This window comes from Chiloscyllium punctatum, chromosome 10 (genome assembly GCF_047496795.1).
Source record: "Chiloscyllium punctatum isolate Juve2018m chromosome 10, sChiPun1.3, whole genome shotgun sequence".
Lineage (NCBI taxonomy): Eukaryota > Metazoa > Chordata > Chondrichthyes > Orectolobiformes > Hemiscylliidae > Chiloscyllium > Chiloscyllium punctatum.
In genome coordinates, this window is record NC_092748.1 from 98,229,299 (window position 1) to 98,249,677 (window position 20,379).

Sequence of the window (20,379 nt, forward strand, 5' to 3'; positions counted from 1 at the left end):
TCATCCCACCTGCAATATTATTCCAAGTATTACAATGGCTTGGGATCCTTTTCTGCTTTTTGTTGTTTAACTTCTGATGTGACACTGACCCACCCTGTTTTGATGTTAAGAATCAATCCTATAGCTTTTCATTAATTTCATATTAAATTAATAATTTTATGCTGGAATTGAAATTGAGAAGTAATTTTTAAAACAGTATATCAATTATTTTCAGATTAAAGGTTTAAATTAAGCAATGGCAGTACAGGCTAAAATATAAAACTTAACTGATTACAAAAATATTTGTTTTGTTCCTTCTTCTGCACTTGTTTATCATTCACAGGCTAGATATTTATGATATTTTTACATAGTTTTCCCTCATTTAATGCAATGTTTCCTCCCATTTTTTTCCCAAATGTGATCATCCCATTGTTAGGCTTGAACTTATATTTACAATTATGGACTCAGTAAATTTTGGATCAATATCTTGTCATTCAGATACATTTGTCTACTTTAGTGCTGCCTGACTATCTGCTTTTGTGAAGTTTCTCAAAATTGCAGAAGTAATCAGACATGACTCAGAGAAACCGATAGAAACTAGCATGCTGCTAAAGCTAATGGAAGTGACATTTATATCTTGTTACATTGCAAGTTTTGAATGATGATCTACTTAATTTATTCTTACATCTAATCTGATAATAGTCAATTTTAATATCAGTGAGGATAAATTTCCAAAGTCAATAGTGTTGAAGGACACATTATTCATTTACCGGTCTAAGGGCAAAATACATCAACATGTGTTATTAGCTTGGTCTAATTTATTGTGACACAGGCTAAAGTAAAACAACAAACTCTTATGACAAACTTCTGTCTTAACATGACATGCATTTTATTTAAATCTCACTACTAATCCCCATGAAATTCTGGTATCCGCATTTAAGAAAAGATATACTTGCACTGGAGGCAGTACAATGACGTTTCACTAAATTAGTACCTGGTGTGAAAGGATTGTCCTACGATGACAGCTTAAGCAAATGGGGTCAATATTTTCAGGATCATTTAGAAGAGGGAGGCCATCATATTGGAATGTTCAAGGTTCTGAAGGGCTTAATAAGGTGGATGATGAGAGATTGCTTTCATTGGTGAGGGAAGCCAAAATAGAGGACACTTCCTTGGGATAATGGGCTGAGGATGAAATGAGGAGATAGTTATTCACTCAAAGCTTTCTGAAACTTTGGAATTCTCTGCCCCAAATGGTTGTGAAGGCTCTATTTTTGAATACATTTATGACTGGGATAGACAGTTTTTTGGTCTGCCAGAGGAACAAAGGATATGGGGAGTGGGCAGAAAATGGAGCTGAAAGCCAAGGTTAGCTTTGATTGATTGGACAGCAATGCCCATGTAGCCTCCACCTGCTCTGATTTCTTTTGATCTTGGATATTCCAGAATTTGAGTACTTACACAACTTGTTATTGTGAGCAAATAACATTATAAATGCATGGCTTTAAGTTCAGTTGGTATTGTTTTCAGCTCTCTAGTGGATCTACTGTCAGTTCTTTTATATCGTTCTTGTGCAACCCTATGTTCTATAAAAATCACACTTTAGAAACAACACTTAAAACAACACATTTTAAAAGTTTGCACTGTAGAAACAGCATCTCCAATTTATCAATTGCATTACAGCGAATTCGCTTTTATGAAATGCGTGTTATGACAGAACAACCTATATTAAAAGTGGCTGGTGCCATTTTATGTGCTGTCCACATGATACACTCAGGACTTCCAAAAGCATCAATGTTCATTTAAAGATTCATACTTACATCGCTTGCAATGTTTCGAGAAGCTTTTGCATGTTTGATATCAATGGCATCAGCACGATAATCAACACTTTTTTTCGCATCTTCCCAGCCCTCCTTGTAAAGTTTCTGTAAAGGAGAATCATCACCATTCATTTCACAACCTGAATACTGCAGTTTGATTTAAATAGTCTGACTAAATTGGAATAAACCTGCTTCCAGTAAGGCTACAATATTTTTTAAAAGCCAATGACTGATTTTTGGGGTCAAGTAGCGTTATTTAGGATGACCATACAAACACTGAGTTAATTCGTATGCATGACCTTTGTCTGAAAATGTAACACATTTAAAATAAAAGAAAATACTTCCATTAATATAGGAATTATGTGTCATACCAATGTTGAGACTTTAAAAAAATGTATGTACAGCCATTAAATGGACCTATTTTTATTCATTCACGATATGTGGGAATAGCAACCTAACTATTATTTATTGCCTGTCCCTAATTGCCCAGAGGGCAGATACAAGATAACCACATTGCTGTGGGTCTCAAGTCATATGTAGGCCAGACCAGGTAAGGATGGCAGTTTCCTTCCCTAAATAACATTAATAGAACTAGATAGATTTTTTTTTCCAACAATCATTTTGAGACCATCATTAGATTCTTAATTCTAAATTGTTATGGAGTTCAAATTCCACTATCTGTGATGGCAGGATTTGAACCCAGGTCTCCAGAACATTATATGGAGCCCTTGAATGATAGTCTATCATAATGCCACTCCACTACTGCCTCTCCTTAACAATAAAAATACATTACCAGTCAATTCAGTAGTTAATTGAGTTGTGATAGTGGCAATTAGTTATTTTACACTTACCTGACTAATGTTAGCAGCATTGGATTTAGCCAACAAAATCTCTGGTGTGTCAGGAAGGACGTGAATCTGTGTCTTGTCTTTTTCCCAGGCTTCTTTGTATTTTCCCTAGACAATTACAAGAATTTTTTTTAAATCAACATATGCTTAGTATACAATTAATTTAAAATAAAATGAAGAGGAAAGCACAGGATCATTACGAGATTTTAAGTGTTCTTACAGCACTCAGTTGGTTTGCGTTGATTTTAGCCTGGACTATGTTGGGATCATCAACAATGCTGGTGAAACTGAACCTATCTGGAGGCTGACGGTAGTGACGTTCACTCAGAATCTCCTGAGCCCTTTGCACTTTCTTAACATCAAGAGATTCATTTGGCATCCAGCCACAGCCACGGATCCATTCCATATCAGATTTGTACTGCAACTAGAGGAAAAGTCAGAGAAACATAGGTCACAGACAATAAATTGGGTGTCAGATTAATCTTATTACTTAATATGTACAATTAAAAACAGGATCAATTAGGACAGCCAATTACATTTATTCAGTAAAATATATAAATGTCCAACACTGGAACTCCTCCAGCCGTACACCTGCCATGTTCTCTGTGATCTTCTAACTCTGGTTTCTTGCACATGGATGTTTTGAAATGCATAAAGGTGGATAAATCCCTAGGACTTGATCAGGCATACCCTAGAACTCTGTGGGAAGCTAGAGAAGTGATTGCTGGGCCTCTTGCTGAGATGTTTGTATCATTGATAGTCACAGGTGAGGTGCCAGAAGACTGGAGGTTGGCTAACGTGGTGCCACTGTTTAAGAAGGGTGGTAAGGACAAGACTTACAAGAATGTTGCCAGGGTTGGAGGATTTGAGCTATAGGGAGAGGCTGAACAGGCTGGGACTGTTTTCCCTGGAACATCAGAGGCTGAGAGGTGACCTTATAGAGATTTACAAAATTATGAGGGGCATGGATAGTGTAAATAGACAAAGTCTTTCCCTGGGATGGGGGAGTCCAGAATTAGAGGGCATAGGTTTAGGGTGAGAGGGGAAAGATATAAAAGAGATTTAAGGGGCAACTTTTTCACACAGAGACTGGTACGTGTATGGAATGAGATGCTAGAGGAAGTGGTGGAGGCTGGTACAATTGCAACATTTAAAAGGCATTTGAATGGGTATTTGAATAGGAAGTGTTTGGACGGATTTGGGCCAGCTGCTGGCAGGTGGGACTAGATTGGGTTGGGATATCTGGTCAGCAGGAAGGGGTTGGTCCAAAGGGTGTGTTTCCATCCTGTACATCTCTATGACTCTAAGACTCTATGACATCCTCAGATATGAATCACTTCATTGATGCTGGCTATGCATTCAGTTGGCAAGCCTCCAAGGTCTGGACTAAAGCATAATATGCAGATGCTGCAGATCTGAAATAAAGGTAGAAAATGCTGGAGAAACTCAGAGTTAATGTTTCAAGTTCAACACAACTCCTTTTTGGAATAATTCCAAAGCAGAACATTGGATTCAAAACATTAACTCTTTTCTCTCTTGGCTCATTCTACCAGATATACTGAGTATTTCCAGAACTTTGTTTTCATTTTCCAAATGGTGGAACTCCCCCCAAACCCCTCCCCAGAACCCTCTTCCTCTCTTAAAAAAACTGTAAGAACTGTGAATGCTGGAAATCAGAAAGAGAAATTGCTGAAAAATGCAGCAGGTCTGTTAGCATCTGTGGAGAGAAATCAGAGTTAACATTTCGGGTCCAGTGACCCTTCTTCAGAATTGACGTTCTGAACTCAGAAGGAGGGTCACTCAACCAGAACTGTTAACTCTGCTTTCTCTCCACTGATGCTGTAAGATCTGCTGAGTTTTTCCAACAATTTCTATTTTTTGCTTCTACCTCCCTCTGTCACTTTCTTACTCTCCTTTCAAACCTGTTTAACTTCTTATGCAGGTCAATGTCCAACTTTGTGTCATAAGGCATGTGAAATTATATATTTTGGAAGAGAAAATGGAATAGGCAATATAAAATCAAGGCTGCAAGTCCAAAAGGGTGCAGGACAGAGAGACCCGAGACTATAGTATTTACACAAATCCGATGGCAGGGTAATTGAGTATGAAGTGTTGCATTGCTAGAGTTTACAAATAGAGGCATATACCAAAACAATGAAGTTAAAATGATATTTTATAAAACACTGGTTTGGCCTGAACTGAGGAACTAAAGATTAATTCTGGAGATAATACTTAGGAAGAAGGGTGAAGGCAACATATGAAAATGGATCTGTGGTGAGGGGCTTCAGTAAAATGGTTAGCTGGGAGAAGCTCCTTACAGAAGTGAAGATTGGCAGAAGATTGATAGAAGTGTTTAAAGTTGTGAATGATTCACACAGATTAATCGTGGGGTGGGGGGGCAGCGGTGGGGGGAGGCGCTTGGGGTGCAGCAAGGTGGAAGGTGTGAGGATACAATTCTCATTGACAGAAGCTTGAAGAACTAGAGGCCAGCAATATACGGTGAACAGCAAAAGAACAAATGATGATGTGAGTAAAACCCTTTTCACTCAGCCAGGGGTTAGGTGCATGCAGGAGTGTGACTGAGCTAGATTCAAGTATAATTCTCAAAGGGAATTGGGTAAGTATTTGAAGAATAATCAGTTACAGGATTGTGGGAAAAGGGCTGAGGAATTCACCTTTGTAGGGACCTGTCACAGACAAGAAAGGTTGAATGTAACCACACAATGATAAGGTTCTTGTGAAATATCTTGTGACATGTTAAAGATGTTGTTGTGGTTCTGTTCGCCGAGTGGGAATTTGTGTTGCAGACGTTTCGTCCCCTGTCTAGGTGACATCCTCAGTGCTTGGGAGCCTCCTGTGAAGCGCTTCTGTGATCTTTCCTCCGGCATTTGTAGTGGTTTGAATCTGCCGCTTCCGGTTGTCAGTTCCAGCTGTCTGCTGCAGTGGTCGGTATATTGGGTCCAGGTCGATGTGCTTATTGATTGAATCTGTGGATGAGTGCCATGCCTCTAGGAATTCCCTGGCTGTTCTCTGTTTGGCTTGTCCTATAATAGTAGTGTTGTCCTACTATTATAGGACAAGCCAAACAGAGAACAGCCAGGGAATTCCTAGAGGCATGGCACTCATCCACAGATTCAATCAATAAGCACATCGACCTGGACCCAATATACCGACCACTGCAGCAGACAGCTGGAACTGACAACCGGAAGCGGCAGAGACAAACCACTACAAATGCCGGAGGAAAGATCACAGAAGCGCTTCACAGGAGGCTCCCAAGCACTGAGGATGTCACCTAGACAGGGGACGAAACGTCTGCAACACAAATTCCCAGCTCGGCGAACAGAAACACAACAACGAACACCCGAGCTACAAATCTTCTCACAAACGTTGTATGTTAAAGATGTATATAAATGCAAGCAGGTCTTAATTCACGGCTAGTCATTCGAAAACCACACATGTATTCTGATGACTTGTAGCCATCACCCTGCACTGTTAGTTGCTGGTGGCTTAGCTTCAAAAATCTCAATAGCTTTAAAATTAGTAATACAAGAAACTGCTTCAGTTCTTTGTCTGCAATTCCCTTCCATTACAATATAGGGAATTTACACGGTTGATATCTCTGCTAAAACATCACTAAAAGGGAAATGCATGAAACATTTGTGTGCCAGAGATTATTGATTAGTCTTCAGATTCATTTCCTTCCCTTAGTCCAACTGGAAAATAAATTAAGTAATGCTAATATCTCATACCACATGGTTGGAATACACTGTTCTAAGATCTAAGATTTTTTAAAAATAATTATTAGCCAAATAAATATTTTTACTGAGGTAGAAATATATTAATACTCACATCACTCTGCAAATTGTAGGCCTTCCTTGCCTGGATCACATCGTTCTGGTCTGGCAGACAGGTCCACTGGTGCAGGTAATGTCTGTAGTCAATGTCACTGACCAAAGTCTGGCATTTCTTGGCCAACAGGATGTCCAGCATGTCGACTGGCATGTTGAACTTAGTCTTTGTCTTCTCAAAGTCCTTCTTGTATTCCAGGTCACTCTGGATTTTGGCCACATGCATAGACCAAACCATCTTGGGATCATCATGAACATCACGGCATCCAATGTGGTGGCCAAGCTGCTGGCGATAGGCTTCTTTGTATTTGTACTGGTTATAAGAAAGTAGAATAACTTTAATACACATTATTATCCTTAATATCATAAATATTAAAGTGAGACACTGGCAAGGTTGCATACTTAACATTATCTTCATTCATTTTCAGTGCTAAGAATTGCATGAGGTGCAGAATCTGATTTCTGTGCTTATCTAACTCCTTTTTCTTCAATTGTCAAATTATGACTTGTCACCTCCTTCTGATGTCCATCAAAATTAGCCTCTGTGCATCTATTTATTTTTAAACAGATATATTCACAAAAAATAATGTTTGGAACTATTATTTTTAAGTAAAATGGATATGCAGCATTAAGTCCAAATTTGCTGCCAACATAATGGTAAGGCTAATCACATCAGTCAGGGGTGAATGGTACAATATCTTCTGGCTAGGATCAAATGCATGGTTAAATATAAACATCCAGCAGCATTCTGGCCTTAGGTTCTCTAATTTCTTCAGGAATATACTATACTTACCCATTAATTAAGAATTAAATTTGTCAGAGAAGATTATATCTTGGCATTATGATTGTAATTAGCTGTTTAACAACATAATAAGGGTGATTATTGCCTTCAATGCTTCTCTGGTATCTCAAATTAATCTTTGCTATAGTGGAGTCCTTTGAAATATCAACTTATTATTTTGACAATTTGTCTTTCTTTCTTTTCCTGGCTGCTCATTTTTAAATTTCTCTTGATCCAATCTTAATTTATTTTCCGTGATTTCTCTTTCTATATCTGTTTGGATACTGAATTTGGCCAGTCTAATTTATCATCTTTCTCAGTCCTTTCTTTGTTTATCTCCCCATTTTTATTCCTTTTGGTTAAGGAGATGCCCTTTTGATTGTACTGGTCTCTTGGGCCTTTGATGTCCTGTTTCGCTCACAGCCCTGTTTTCAGCTTCGGGTTTCAGTTAATTTCTGTACACAGAAAGCTGAAGCATCTGGAGCAAGTCTAACCAACCACCTGGGCTTTTGGATGCTGCTATTATATGAACTTGCCTTTTAATTTGTGAATAGAAAAAAAGTACTTCAAATCAATACGTGACTTAAGCAATACGTTCAGAATTTAATAATAACTGCTCACTGTGTGAGCTCACTTACATCACTAGCAATTTCTCTGGAAGCTTTTGCAGCCTTGATCGAGATGGCATCACTCCTTAGATCATACCCATCCTTCTTCGATTCTTCCCAACTGAGTTTATATAGTTTCTACACAGCAGAAAAAGGAGGAATGAGATGTCATTCAAAGTGAGAGCAGAGATAGCAAGCCATTATGAACTCCAAAAGCACCACTCCACCTCATTCTCACTGATCCAATATTCCCAGCCCCCAACCATGCAGCCAACCGTGCCATTGTGAACACCTTCAGTCCCCAGACCCATGTCCCTCTGCGCTTCCCACACCTCATTGGCCTCATGTTCACTGCTCACCCAGAGTTAAAATTAGCATTTGTATCTGTTCAAAAGCTTTTTTTTTAATTCTCAAGTTTTATTAATTCCCTGTTAAAACTAATAAAGCAATATTAAGTAGAATTATTGTGGCAATTTCAAAACTTTGCTGTTGACTAGAAAATTCCATCCTTATTCTGTGCACTATAAGTTGACTGACAAATCAATCTACCGAACAGTTCACCTTAACGTGAATGGAGATTATTATACACCAAGTCGCCAGAAACAAATCTCAATATTATTGTGCGTACTTTCAGTAGAGATGATCTGATCTTGACTTTTTTGGTAAGTTGAAGCGGGACCAGGGTGGCATAGAAATTAAATCAAAGATAGCTGTGGAAGCTCTCGTTCTTCCAGATCCTTGTGATTATTTTGCTCAAGTCTTCCATTTAACAAAAGGCATACCCAAAGGACTGAGTGGCCTATTCCTGTTCCTTTTTCTTACGTATGTACAGATCAAACATTTTCCACAATCAGATTGAATGGAAGAGCGAGTGAACTGAATGCTTATTCATGCTCCTATTTTGAATGCATATGGTTTAATCAATGTCTGAGTGAGACAAACCAGAAAGTACCAGCTCTTGAACTCTGGTTCATATTAGGTTAAATATTCTCAGATGTGATTTATATAGGAAGGCCTCAAAATACCTCCAGATGGAGGAATTTAAGCCGGTTTTCCCTTCTTGATTATTAATTGGTGACCAGGTAAAAACTCTCCACCCTGCAGGCACTCTGCCTCTATTCCTGATGAAGGGCTTTTGCCTGAAACGTCGATTTTCCTGTTCCTCGGATGCTGCCTGAACTGCTGTACTTTTCCAGCACCACTCTAATCTATTAACTAATGACCCCACAGGGAATGGAATCACTGCCTAATTAAGAGCCTCTGTATCACAACTGCTGTTTCTATTTCTCCAGAAACTAACAAGGAGCTCCTAATATTCTACTTGCTGAGACATGACCACCTTGCAGGAGGTTCCTTAAAATGAATAGATATAATTAAATAGAAAACTTCCATGGCTTTTAAGAGTTACAATTCACAACAAAGGTAATTGTCTAATGAAGGTAAAGACATAAAGTGGAAATATGATCGCAATGTGCTTCTCACTAATTAACAAACAGACACAGAATATTTCTTACCGAACTGATGTTGGCAGAGTTCTGTTTAGACAACACCATCTCAGGTGTATCATTAGGAAGATGAATTATGAGTTTGTCATTCTCCCAGGCACTATGGTACAGGCGCTAAAGACAAGAGAAAGTGTCATTGAATTTTACTTCCAATAATAATCTGACAAAACTAAAGCTTAATCTACACAATGAACTCTTATATACTTCTCGTAGCATAGAATACAGAGAAATATGAAGTTAATACATGCTCAAGCCTCTGCAAACTTCTGATGGGAAGAGTGAGCACGCTGACAACTAAATGCAATTCTAAGGGCCTGAATTCAAATCTGCAGAATGTAGGAGAATTGAGTGCAGCCTATTCTTGTGTCTGGAAAATAAAATATTGTATTCTCTAAAAGACTAATTCATGACTTTTGAAAGGATTGGATCATGCATTTGGAGAGGCAAGGACTGATTAGGGATAGTCAACATGACTTTTTGTACAGGAAGTAGTGTTATGAGGATGTGACCAAGAAGATAGATGAGGGCAGAGTTGTAGCATTGTCTACATTGACTTTAGTAAGGTCTTTGACAAGGTTTTGTATGGTAGACTGATTAGTAAATTTGGATCACAAGGGATTCAGGGTGAGCTTGCCAATTGGATACAAAATTGGTTTGACGGTAGGAGACAAAGGGATACTTTTCAAACTGGAGGCCTGTAAGCAGCACTGTTCCGCAGGGATTGGTGCTGGGTCCACTGTTGCTTGTCATTTATATAAGCTGTTTGGGAAGCATGGTTAGTATTTATTTATGTAGATCATCATGCCATGGTAGGAGTTCAAGGTTAGTTCGAATGGTCAATTAATGTGTCAGTATTCATTTATGAAAACTCTATTGTCCTCTTATCTTAGAATTTCAGCTTGATTCTGCAAATCAGCAGTACAAGTTCACAGGGTTCAATCACTATTCTCAGCCATTTTATAGGATTCTTTTAAATTGAAAAACCTTTCGGAAACCTGGTTAGCATGGATGAGTTGGACCGAAGAGTCTGTTTCCGTACTATTTGACTTAATGCCTCTATGACTCTGTGACTCTATTACACCGATAGGACTGCACAACTTAGGTCCTGTAATTGCAAAAGGATGGTCTACTTTAAGAATTTGTTAACTAGTGGTGAACAACTTTGCAATAAATATTTCTCTGTACAGAAGTAAAATACTCTACAATGTTCTTAATTAAAATAAATACTCTTAAAATATCCAATTGAATCATTATAAGCAGCATGCAGAACTAATGGCAAACACATCTGCGAACACGGTGTTAGGGTCATGTGCATTTTTTCAGTGCACATTGAGGAGAAAACTACAGCAATGCTTACATCACTCAGTAGATCAGAGTTGATTTTAGCCTGGATTATGCTGGGATGGTCAGCAATGCTGGTGAAGCTGAACTTATGTGGGGGCTGGCGGTAGTTACGCTCACTGAGAATCTCCTGAGCCCTTTGTACTTTCTTAACATCGAGAGAATCATTTGGCATCCAGCCACAGCCACGGATCCATTCCATATCAGACTTGTACTGCAACTGCAAAGGGACAAGAGCAAATCTCAAATCACAGTGTATAAAACTTTTCCTATTAATAATTATCAATTAATCTCATCAAACCAGATGTCCTTTAATATTAACCAATGTAAAATAGAATAGAATAGAATATAGAACATTACAGTGCAGTACAGGCTTTTCGACACTCGATGTTGCACTGACCTGTGAAACCAATCTAGAATAGAATAGAACAAAGACAGAATATTGTTGTAAAGTTCAGTATTTCAGTAGAAAAAGGTACTGGAAACATTGCATGAAAAATGTGAAGATCTTAGAGTACAAAAATTATTCATTCGAATTGTTTCAGGATAAGGAACTTTCATTCTTAAATGGATTGGATGAGTTTGGATAGCTTTCCTGGAAGACAAGAAGGTTGGGAAAAGATTTAACAGAGGTATTCAAAAGCATAAAGGGTCTGGATAGAGAGGCCTTTTGAGGGAAACAGATCATTATCTTTAAAGGGAGGGTATACAAGTCTACAGGAAAAAGGCAAGGGGATTGTTTATTCGGACAGTTGGTATTGACATGATGGGCTAATTGGTGTGGTTCTGTGTTATTGCACTTCTGTGATTCTCTGAAAAGTCAAAGGTTAGGGTCCTGATCAAAATAAGGTCAAATATTTAGAGTCGACTGATCTAGCTCAAATTTGAAAAGAAGACAACAATACAGCCATGATAATTTGTTTGGACATGAGGAAATAAAATTAGCATATTCCTATTAGGCAAAAAAGAGGATGTGTTTTAAAGCTAAGGAAGATATTTTTTGAACAGTAAAGGAATTACAGGTTTTGGTAAGAGAGTGGGTAAATGGAGTAGAGGCCACAAAAACACCATGATCTCATTGAATGGCAAAGCAGGCTCGAAGGGTCAGATGGCCTACTCCTGCTCCAGGTTTTATGTTCTATCTAAGAATGATGTTCTGCAGATAACGCGATTGTAGTAAACCTAAAACAAAAAAAATGATATAAAGAAAAAAAATCTCTCCTAGAATCAGAGAATTTAAGGAAATAAGTTACCTCATTGAAAGACTGCAGTTCACGGAAATAAATCCACACCACGAGTGTTTGGTTTGAAACCTGTGTTGATTATTTGAATCTGAGAAAGTCTAAGCTTTCAGTAATGTCAGTCAAAAAAAAAAATTACAGCTCACAGAACTGGAAATGATAAAAAAAAACCTATATCAAGCCTACAGATTTGATGGGGAAGGAAAATTTTCCTGCTTTTTAAGTGACTATGAAATGATGGCATTGGAGAGTATATGAGATTTTGTTTCAGTAAAAGACTGCCATTATAGATAGAAAAATAACAAAATATGGCTTATCAAGTCTATTTCATTTGGCATCAGACTTGTCCAGGAGTTACATCAACTGAGATTGTAACAGAACTCTAAAGTGATGCTTAGGACTTCCCTCCTATGTACTTGCATAACCTCCCTTGTTCCTAGCATGATCCCATTGACATATCCCATGAGTTAAAGTGCCATATGAAATTTCAAAATTATTTTACCAAAAACTGGGCCAGAGTTACATGCATCAGTTTTGACAGTGGTAGAAGTAAGAACGTTCAGACAGGGATGGAAATGAATTATTGAATTGAAGTATAGAAAATGAATTAATTCTGAAATATTGAGAAAGTTCTGCTGACAATATTGCTTAGAGATTAAAATAGTTCTGTTAGTCTGGACACTAGTCAATGTAACACATCTGTTCACCAATGGACAGAAGGATAAATTAGATAACCATGGGTCAATTACTTTGATGACACCTGTAAGCAAATTCTCATAATCCATCATAATTTGATAATCAACTAACAAATATTTAGAAATATCTGGTCAGTTACGGACTTGGTTTGATTAAAGGCCAGCTGTCAGACCATGGACCATGATCACGAGCAGAGATTAAGTTCTGATGGAGAGTTACTGGACTCAAAACATTAACTCTGTTTTCTCTCCACAGATGCTGCCAGACCTGTTGAGTTTCTCCAGCATTTGCAGTTTTTTTAGACCAGAAGACCATAAGATATAGGGGCAGAATTAGACCATTTGGTCCATCGATTCTGCTCTGCTATTCGATCATAGGTGATCTGTTTCTCAACCCCATTCTCTTTGTAAATGTTGATTCCATTACCAAACAAAAACATATTTATCTCTGTCTTAAATACACTCATTGACTCAGCCTTCTTGTTTTATTTGATTAAAAGCAAATTATATCTGACAACTTTAATAGTGTTCAAGTTTTAAAGCACCAACCAATTGTAAATGTCATGTTAATAAATTTACATAATATATTTTGTGGAACACTTGATCTAAACTTAATGGTATAAATAGAAATGTAACAGTGCAAAAGGAAACTGAGTTGACGGACACAAAATCAAGGATTAAGGTAAACGGGTATTGGTTGTACTCGGGAAGGAATGATATTACCCAGAGTCAGCATTGGAATACTTTTAATGCAACATATACAAATTATTTAAACTTAAGCATAAAGTACATGTCACAGAAAATTTCTAGTAGTGAAGTAAATGTAGTGGATTTGGCAAACATGATTTCAAGAGGAACTAGAATGTCTAATAAGATGGACAGATAGGTGGCAGATGTATTTTCATTGTGGCCCATGAGGCAGCACACAGATTCATAAAATATACATCAAACATTCAACAGTATATTGACAGGGACTGGAAATTATTGTTAAAAGGGCAGATGCAAGATGTTGAGATGTGGAGCAAAGAAGTTAAAGTGGAGATTATGAGGATAGACTATTTCCTCTGCTTGGAATGGTGATTGCTCAAATTAAGATTGCCGCTATGAAAGTGAGGAGATATATGAGGAAAATAGGTTTACTCAAAGGGTTGTTCAGCATGGGCATCTCTGCCACAAGAGTCAGTTAAGATAAAAGCAAATATATCTTTTAGGGGCAATAAGATAAATACTTAAAGCTGCAAAAGGCATGACACAGGAGAGAGATGGATGTATTTTTGGATTGACCTAACAAGGAGGCACAATCAACAAGATTAGTCAAGTTGTATCCTTTAGTGCTGTGAGTTTCTGTGATAGTAAAGCATCAGAAATATTAGAGATCTTGGCACACAATAAAGCGAATTATAGTAATTTTTATTTCCAAACAATAAGTGATAGTTCATTCTTTTAATTTGATGTTCTCATTAAATCAATTTCAAAGCTCCTCTTTTATATATATTTCTGCATTTTCAAGCTACTGTTTCATCTTTAATCAAATGCTGTTTGATTTACTTATTTAGTCATAAAGAGAAAAATGAATGAGAAGTACTCACATCACTCTGTAAATCGTAGGCCTTCCTCGCCTGGATCACATCGTTCTGGTCTGGCAGACAGGTCCACTCATGCAGGTAATGTCTGTAGTCAATGTCACTGACCAGAGTCTGGCACTTCTTGGCCAACAGGATGTCCAGCATGTCAACTGGCATGTTGAACTTGGTCTTGGTCTTCTCAAAGTCCTTCTTGTATTCCCGATCGCTCTGGATCTTGGCCACATGCATGGACCAAACCATCTTGGGGTCATCATGAACGTCACGGCATCCAATGTGGTGGCCAAGCTGCTGGCGATAGGCTTCTGTGTATTTGTACTGATTGTGAAGAAAGAATGTAACTTTATCTTTATCCATTGTTCAGTCACCCGCAATGATTTTGATATTTGGTTTACAAATAAAATTCTCAGTGGTTAATGCTGGCTGACAAACAATTCTCACCATGCTTGCAATATCTCTGGAGGCCTTTGCTGCTCTGATTGGAATGGCATCAGCTCGCAAATCATAACCATTTAGCTTGGAATCCTCCCATGCTTGACGGTATAGTTTCTAAATGGACAAAGGTACATGATTTAACTTGGGGCATTTTGCTTCTGATCATTTAGTAAACTCAAATCTCAATCAGTTTAGTCTCAAGGATGCATACCTGGCTGATGTTGGCTGAGTTGCTTTTGGCCAGATTAATTTCAGGGGTGTCTGGCATGACATGAATTATAGTCTTATCATTATCCCAAGCTTCTGTGTATAAGCGCTGTGAAAAAAGAAAATCAAGGAATGAGACAGATAATAACAATCTTATAATATATTATATCAAAATACATGGAACGGTGAGCATTGCTCTTGTCATACTGATTTACTATGTATTAAGTAACACATCAAACAACATCTATTTGACTTATTTTCCAAACTTTGGATTATTCATCTTCAAGCATTGCATTACAGACGTCCCAATAATAAGTGGCATTGTTCACCTTGCTTACCTATCATCAAACCTTTGTCCAATTTCCAAGATCCTTTACAACTTTCAGTCCCATTGCCTTGCTACTGCAGCCTCCAACTTACCTTGATGTGACGGTCTCTCTTTCTGTTCCTACCCTGCTCTGTTCTGCCTAATCAGCAGTTCATCATTGTTCCTGGATCAAGACTTTCCTTGTACTAATCCAAAATCACTTCCAAAATCACTTCCTTTCAAGAGGCAGATGAGGGTATATTCTTTTTAAGCTGGGCCCACTGTTATTTCATCAACTTATATTTAATTTACACCACCTTTCACCCAACTGACCTTATTCCTAACCTTATTCATCTAATCCTATTCTCATATCCTCGTGCTTTCTCCCTGATGCACATGTACTTTCCCTGATTGTCACCTAAGGCAGGAGCCCACATTGTGTGGGTCCTTACTTTGCAGTCATTCTAGTGTATTCTCATGACAGAAGAACCATTGATTTTTGACTCCTCCTGTTGACAAATATTGCTGCTACATTTCTGAAGTCCCCCAGTCATTGAAATGACACTGATGAATAGCAGTCTAGGAAATTATGTTAAAATTGCCCAATAGATTAATGTACTGATTAAAACAATACTAACATGATTTCATAATAATGCACTGAACCTTTAGTGTATTTCCTTCTACAAAGACTTCATAATAAAATGAAAAGTCATTTTGTCTTTGCCATAAGTTTCAAAATCAATGCATCCTGAGGAAAAAAATAATCATCCTGGAAAAGTATTTGCTTCTATCAGTAAGTTAAGGTGGTACTTACTTTGTTGAGATTTTTAGCATTGTTCTTGGCTAATTCCAGTTCAAGAGAATCAAGGATGCTTGAGAACTTAAGTGTGCTAGGCGGTTGCCGATAATTCTTTTCACTCAGAATCTCTCCAGCTTTCTTAACTTTTTGTATGTCCAATGAATCAACAGGACTCCATCCAATACCACGAAGCCATTCCAAATCTGACTTGTACAACAGCTGAAATCACAAGAGTTATTTTGTTTAAGATGGAGAAGAGGAAGATGAAAATAGCCATTGATGGAGTACATAGCACAGATTTAAAGTTGAACACCTTCAAACTGCATCTGCTGAGGACTCAGTCGAAAGTAACCTCAATTACATTGGTATCTTGTGTCTGTCTAACAATCAGACCCTCTTGCATCGAACATTACAAACAATTATTTATCTTGTATTTTCAAACTGATGCATTACAAAACAACTAAAACTTACTCCTGGAACTGTTAGTTTGATGGAGTGTAGGACTAGTTAAATCAAAATCTGATAAAACAAAGTTTGCAACTCAGTCCCTTTTGTGTATTTAGTCCACGCCTTCAATGCATAAATACCCCCCGGCTCTTTGTAGATGGGCTGGGAAGCGAAAGGGCAGGTAGTGTGGGAGGGAAAGGTATTGGAAGTGGAGCTTAATATTTTCTTGTTGCACTAGTGTGCTACTTTGGACAGCCAATGGAACCAATCACAAGCCCAATTAAGACCAAGGACCCACTCCCATTTTTCCACCATCAAAAGAGCTTGCTGCTGCATGGGACACTGGTAAATAAATACTAGTACCTCCCAGGAGTGTTCCCAGAGATGAGGAGGCAGACTGTGGAGCATCCTTCCTTTACAATGGGAGTATCATGTGAAATAGCCATTCCTCTGTCTAACTGACTGCACCCACCACACACATAGCTCCACAGGGGGCATCTTCCTGCCCCCAGCTTCCACGGGAAAACTTAGCTGCCTTCCAGGACACCTGAGCATTGTGGTGTTTTCTCCCTCATGTTGCAGGCTGACAGTGAGCTGTAACTGAGAGAGAACTGGTGGTGGTACTGCCAAAGCCACCATGCTAATGGTTCAACACCCACCACCTTCTCAAGAGGAATCAGTAATGGGAACAAATTCTGGACTTTCCAGCAACATTCATATCCAACAATAGAACAAAAAATGTAAAATTTATTAATCCAAAGATACACAAAAAATATTAAATACTTTAATGTTAATAGAAGTAATAACTAGCATTACTAAACTAGTGTTGATATTTTAAAATTTAATTCAAATCTTCACATTTTGGTCAGCTCATGCAATGATCTATTTAACCACAACAATGTATATATTTGAATCTTTGAATATTAAAATGATATTTACCAAAATTAACAGGTTCTCAGAATTCCTTAATGGAATTTTCACATTTATACCGAGGTACTCACATCACTCTGCAAATCGTATGCCTTCTTTGCCTGGATCACATCGTTTTGGTCTGGCAGACAGGTCCACTGGTGCAGGTAATGTCTGTAGTCAATGTCACTGACCAGAGTCTGGCATTTCTTGGCCAACAGGATGTCCAGCATGTCAACTGGCATGTTGAACTTGGTCTTTGTCTTCTCAAAGTCCTTCTTGTATTCCAGGTCACTCTGGATTTTGGCCACATGCATGGACCAAACCATCTTGGGATCATCATGAATGTCACGGCATCCAACATGGTGGCCAAGCTGCTGGCGATAGGCTGTTTTATATTTGTACTGTAACAGAGGTCAAACAAATAAGGTTCAATTGAATTAAAGAAGTTCAAAGAAATGGTACAGATATGGCAATTTTTAATATAGAATTCTTGGAGTCAAAATAAACAAGTTCACTTACATCACTGGCGATATCGCGGGATGCTTTTGCTGCTTTGATGGAAATGGCATCAGGGCGCAAATCATAGCCCTTCTTCTTATCCTCCTCCATAGCGAGTCTGTACAGTTTCTGAGAAGAGAAAATAATAGTTATAGCATCATGTTCAAAATAAGAGTGGTTTCCTTCTGTGTTGTTAACTTCGACAAAACCACGGAGGAGAGATGACTATAGGTGGAGATCCCATTTCAATTTACATTTAAGGAGGCATTGTCAGGGTTGGGCTGAGCACTGTTGGCTCCTCTGCAATGGCACCTAATTTGATTTTCCCTTCAAAAGACTGTCATTATGCATCCTTATGCATGATTATCACTGACTGAAGGCCAGGTTTATATTGTTTCTCTGGCAGAGAAGTGATGCTCAAAGCATCACTTTCAAAGACAGAGAAGATTTTATCTATCTTTACAATTTACACAAATGACTTGGATGAATGGATAAAAAATATGGTTACTAAATATGCTTGGCAACACAAAGGTAGGTACAAAAGTAGGTTGTGAAGATGACCCAAGGAGGTTACAAAAAAGTATGGTCAGGTTAAGTGAGTAGACAATGATGTGGTAAAGGGTAAAAAATGAGAAAATGTGAATTTGTCTATTTGGCAGGAAGAATAAAAGAGAAGCATATTTTCTAAATGGTAAGAGATTACAGAACTCAGATTCAGGGGGATTTGGATGTCCTCATGCACAAATTTAAAAATGTTATTATGCACAACAGCAAGTGATTAGAATTGAATACAATCCCCTCTACCATGAAAGTGGAGTCGCAGGTAGATAGGCTAGAGAAGAAGGTGCTTGGTATGCTTTCCTTTATTGGTCAGAGCATTGAGTATAGGAGTTGGGAGTCATGTTGCGGCTGTACAGGACATTGGTTAGGCCACAGTTGGAATATTGCATGCGATTCTGGTCTCCTTCCTATCGGAAAGATGTTGTGAAACTTGAAAGGGTTCAGAAAAGATTTACAAGGATGTTGCCAGGGTTGGAGGATTTGAGCTATAGGGAGAGGCTGAATAGACTGGGGCTGTTTTCCCTGGAGCATCAGAGGCTGAGAGGTGACCTTCTAGAGGTTTATAAAATCACGAAGAGCATGGATAGGGTAAATAGACAAGATCTTTTCCTGAGGTTGGGGGAGTCCAGAACTAGAGGGTATAGATTTAGGGCGAGAGGGGAAAGAGACCTAAGCAGCAACCTTTTCACGCAGAGGGTGGTACGTGTATGGAATGAGCTGCTAGAGGAAGTGGTGGAGGCTGGTACAATAACAGTATTTAAAAGGCATCTGGATGGGTATATGAATAAGAAGGGTTTTGAGGGATATGGGCCAAGTGCAAGCAAATGGGACTAGATTAGGTTAAGATATCCGGTCAGCATGGTCGAGTTGGACCAGAGGATCTGTTTCCATGCTGCACGTCTCTATGATTCTAAAATGGGACTTAGCTTCCCACTGCTCCTTGTCTTCATTACTCGCTGTGTAGCCAGCACTGTGCTTCACACAGTGTCTGCTGGTCTCTGGTTGGTTTGCAACTTCAGGGATGTTTGATCATTGTTACCTCAGGGACTAATTGGCTGGGAAGCCCACTGAGTCACGCTTAAGTGCCTGATCAGTTTTCGATCAAGCGGGATTTCACGTTGGTGCAGATTGGGGGATATCAAAAGAAATCTAATCGCCACTTAGAATAAAAATGGAAAAAAAAAATCCAGAATGCCAAATTCTGGGCAATGCACTTTTAGGAAACTAAAGCTCTGAAAGCTTCAGGCAGGGTTCAAAAATGATTTACAAGAATGAATCTAAGGATAGCTGGCTTCAGTCACATGGATTAATGGAAAAACTATGGTTGTTCGATGGATATGGATTTATAGCAGGTAACTATACTGAACAAATTTTGTCTTCACTTCCCAACAGAACAAAGAGGGGAACAGAGAGGCAGTGGTACTATATATTGTACATGGGAATCCATTTCCTCAGGATTTGGATCATGGATTCCTGCCATCAGCAGAGATCATTGAAGGTGATTAACGGTGGAGAGAGCAGTAAAAGAAAGTATACAGTTTTCTCAGCTTCATTAATGGGACATAGCAGCAAGGAGATGATGTTGATTTTGTACAAAACACTGTTAGACTTCAGCTGGAGTTTTATGTATAGTTGTAGATGCCACATTATAGGAAAGGTGCAGATACATTGCAGAGAGTGCAGAAATGATTTATGAGAATAGTCCCTGGAATGAGAAACTTTATCTATGAGAATAGATTGAAGTAGTTGGGACTGATCTCTTCAGAGAGAAGAAGGGTGAGAGGAGATCTGACTGAGGTTTTCAAAATCATGAGCAGGCTGGACAGAGTAAGGGGATTGGAATGATATGGGGAAAAGACAGGAGATTGGCATTAGGTAATAGAGCCAATGCAGGTGTGTTGGACTGAATGGCCATCTGCTGCGCAGTAATGATTCTGTGATCAGATTGAGCTTCTTTAGCTAAA

At 38.5% G+C, this 20,379-nt stretch overlaps 1 protein-coding gene across 41 annotated transcripts in view; it reads right to left on the reverse strand.

The window, feature by feature from the left end:
* neb (nebulin) overlaps positions 1–20,379 on the reverse strand; it is a 293,069-nt gene that overhangs the window by 134,881 nt on the left and 137,809 nt on the right. For 40 of the 41 annotated variants that reach the window (XM_072579807.1, XM_072579845.1, XM_072579844.1 and 37 more), the window contains 13 exons: positions 17,876–17,983; positions 17,446–17,757; positions 16,013–16,216; positions 14,896–15,000; positions 14,691–14,798; positions 14,256–14,567; positions 10,747–10,950; positions 9,399–9,503; positions 7,915–8,022; positions 6,497–6,808; positions 2,868–3,071; positions 2,651–2,755; positions 1,800–1,904 (listed from right to left, as the gene is read on the reverse strand). In XM_072579807.1, coding sequence (XP_072435908.1) covers positions 1,800–1,904; positions 2,651–2,755; positions 2,868–3,071; positions 6,497–6,808; positions 7,915–8,022; positions 9,399–9,503; positions 10,747–10,950; positions 14,256–14,567; positions 14,691–14,798; positions 14,896–15,000; positions 16,013–16,216; positions 17,446–17,757; positions 17,876–17,983 — 2,292 coding nt within the window. The remainder of the gene's footprint in view (positions 1–1,799; positions 1,905–2,650; positions 2,756–2,867; positions 3,072–6,496; positions 6,809–7,914; positions 8,023–9,398; positions 9,504–10,746; positions 10,951–14,255; positions 14,568–14,690; positions 14,799–14,895; positions 15,001–16,012; positions 16,217–17,445; positions 17,758–17,875; positions 17,984–20,379) is intronic. The other variant, XM_072579838.1, reaches the window with a different exon arrangement.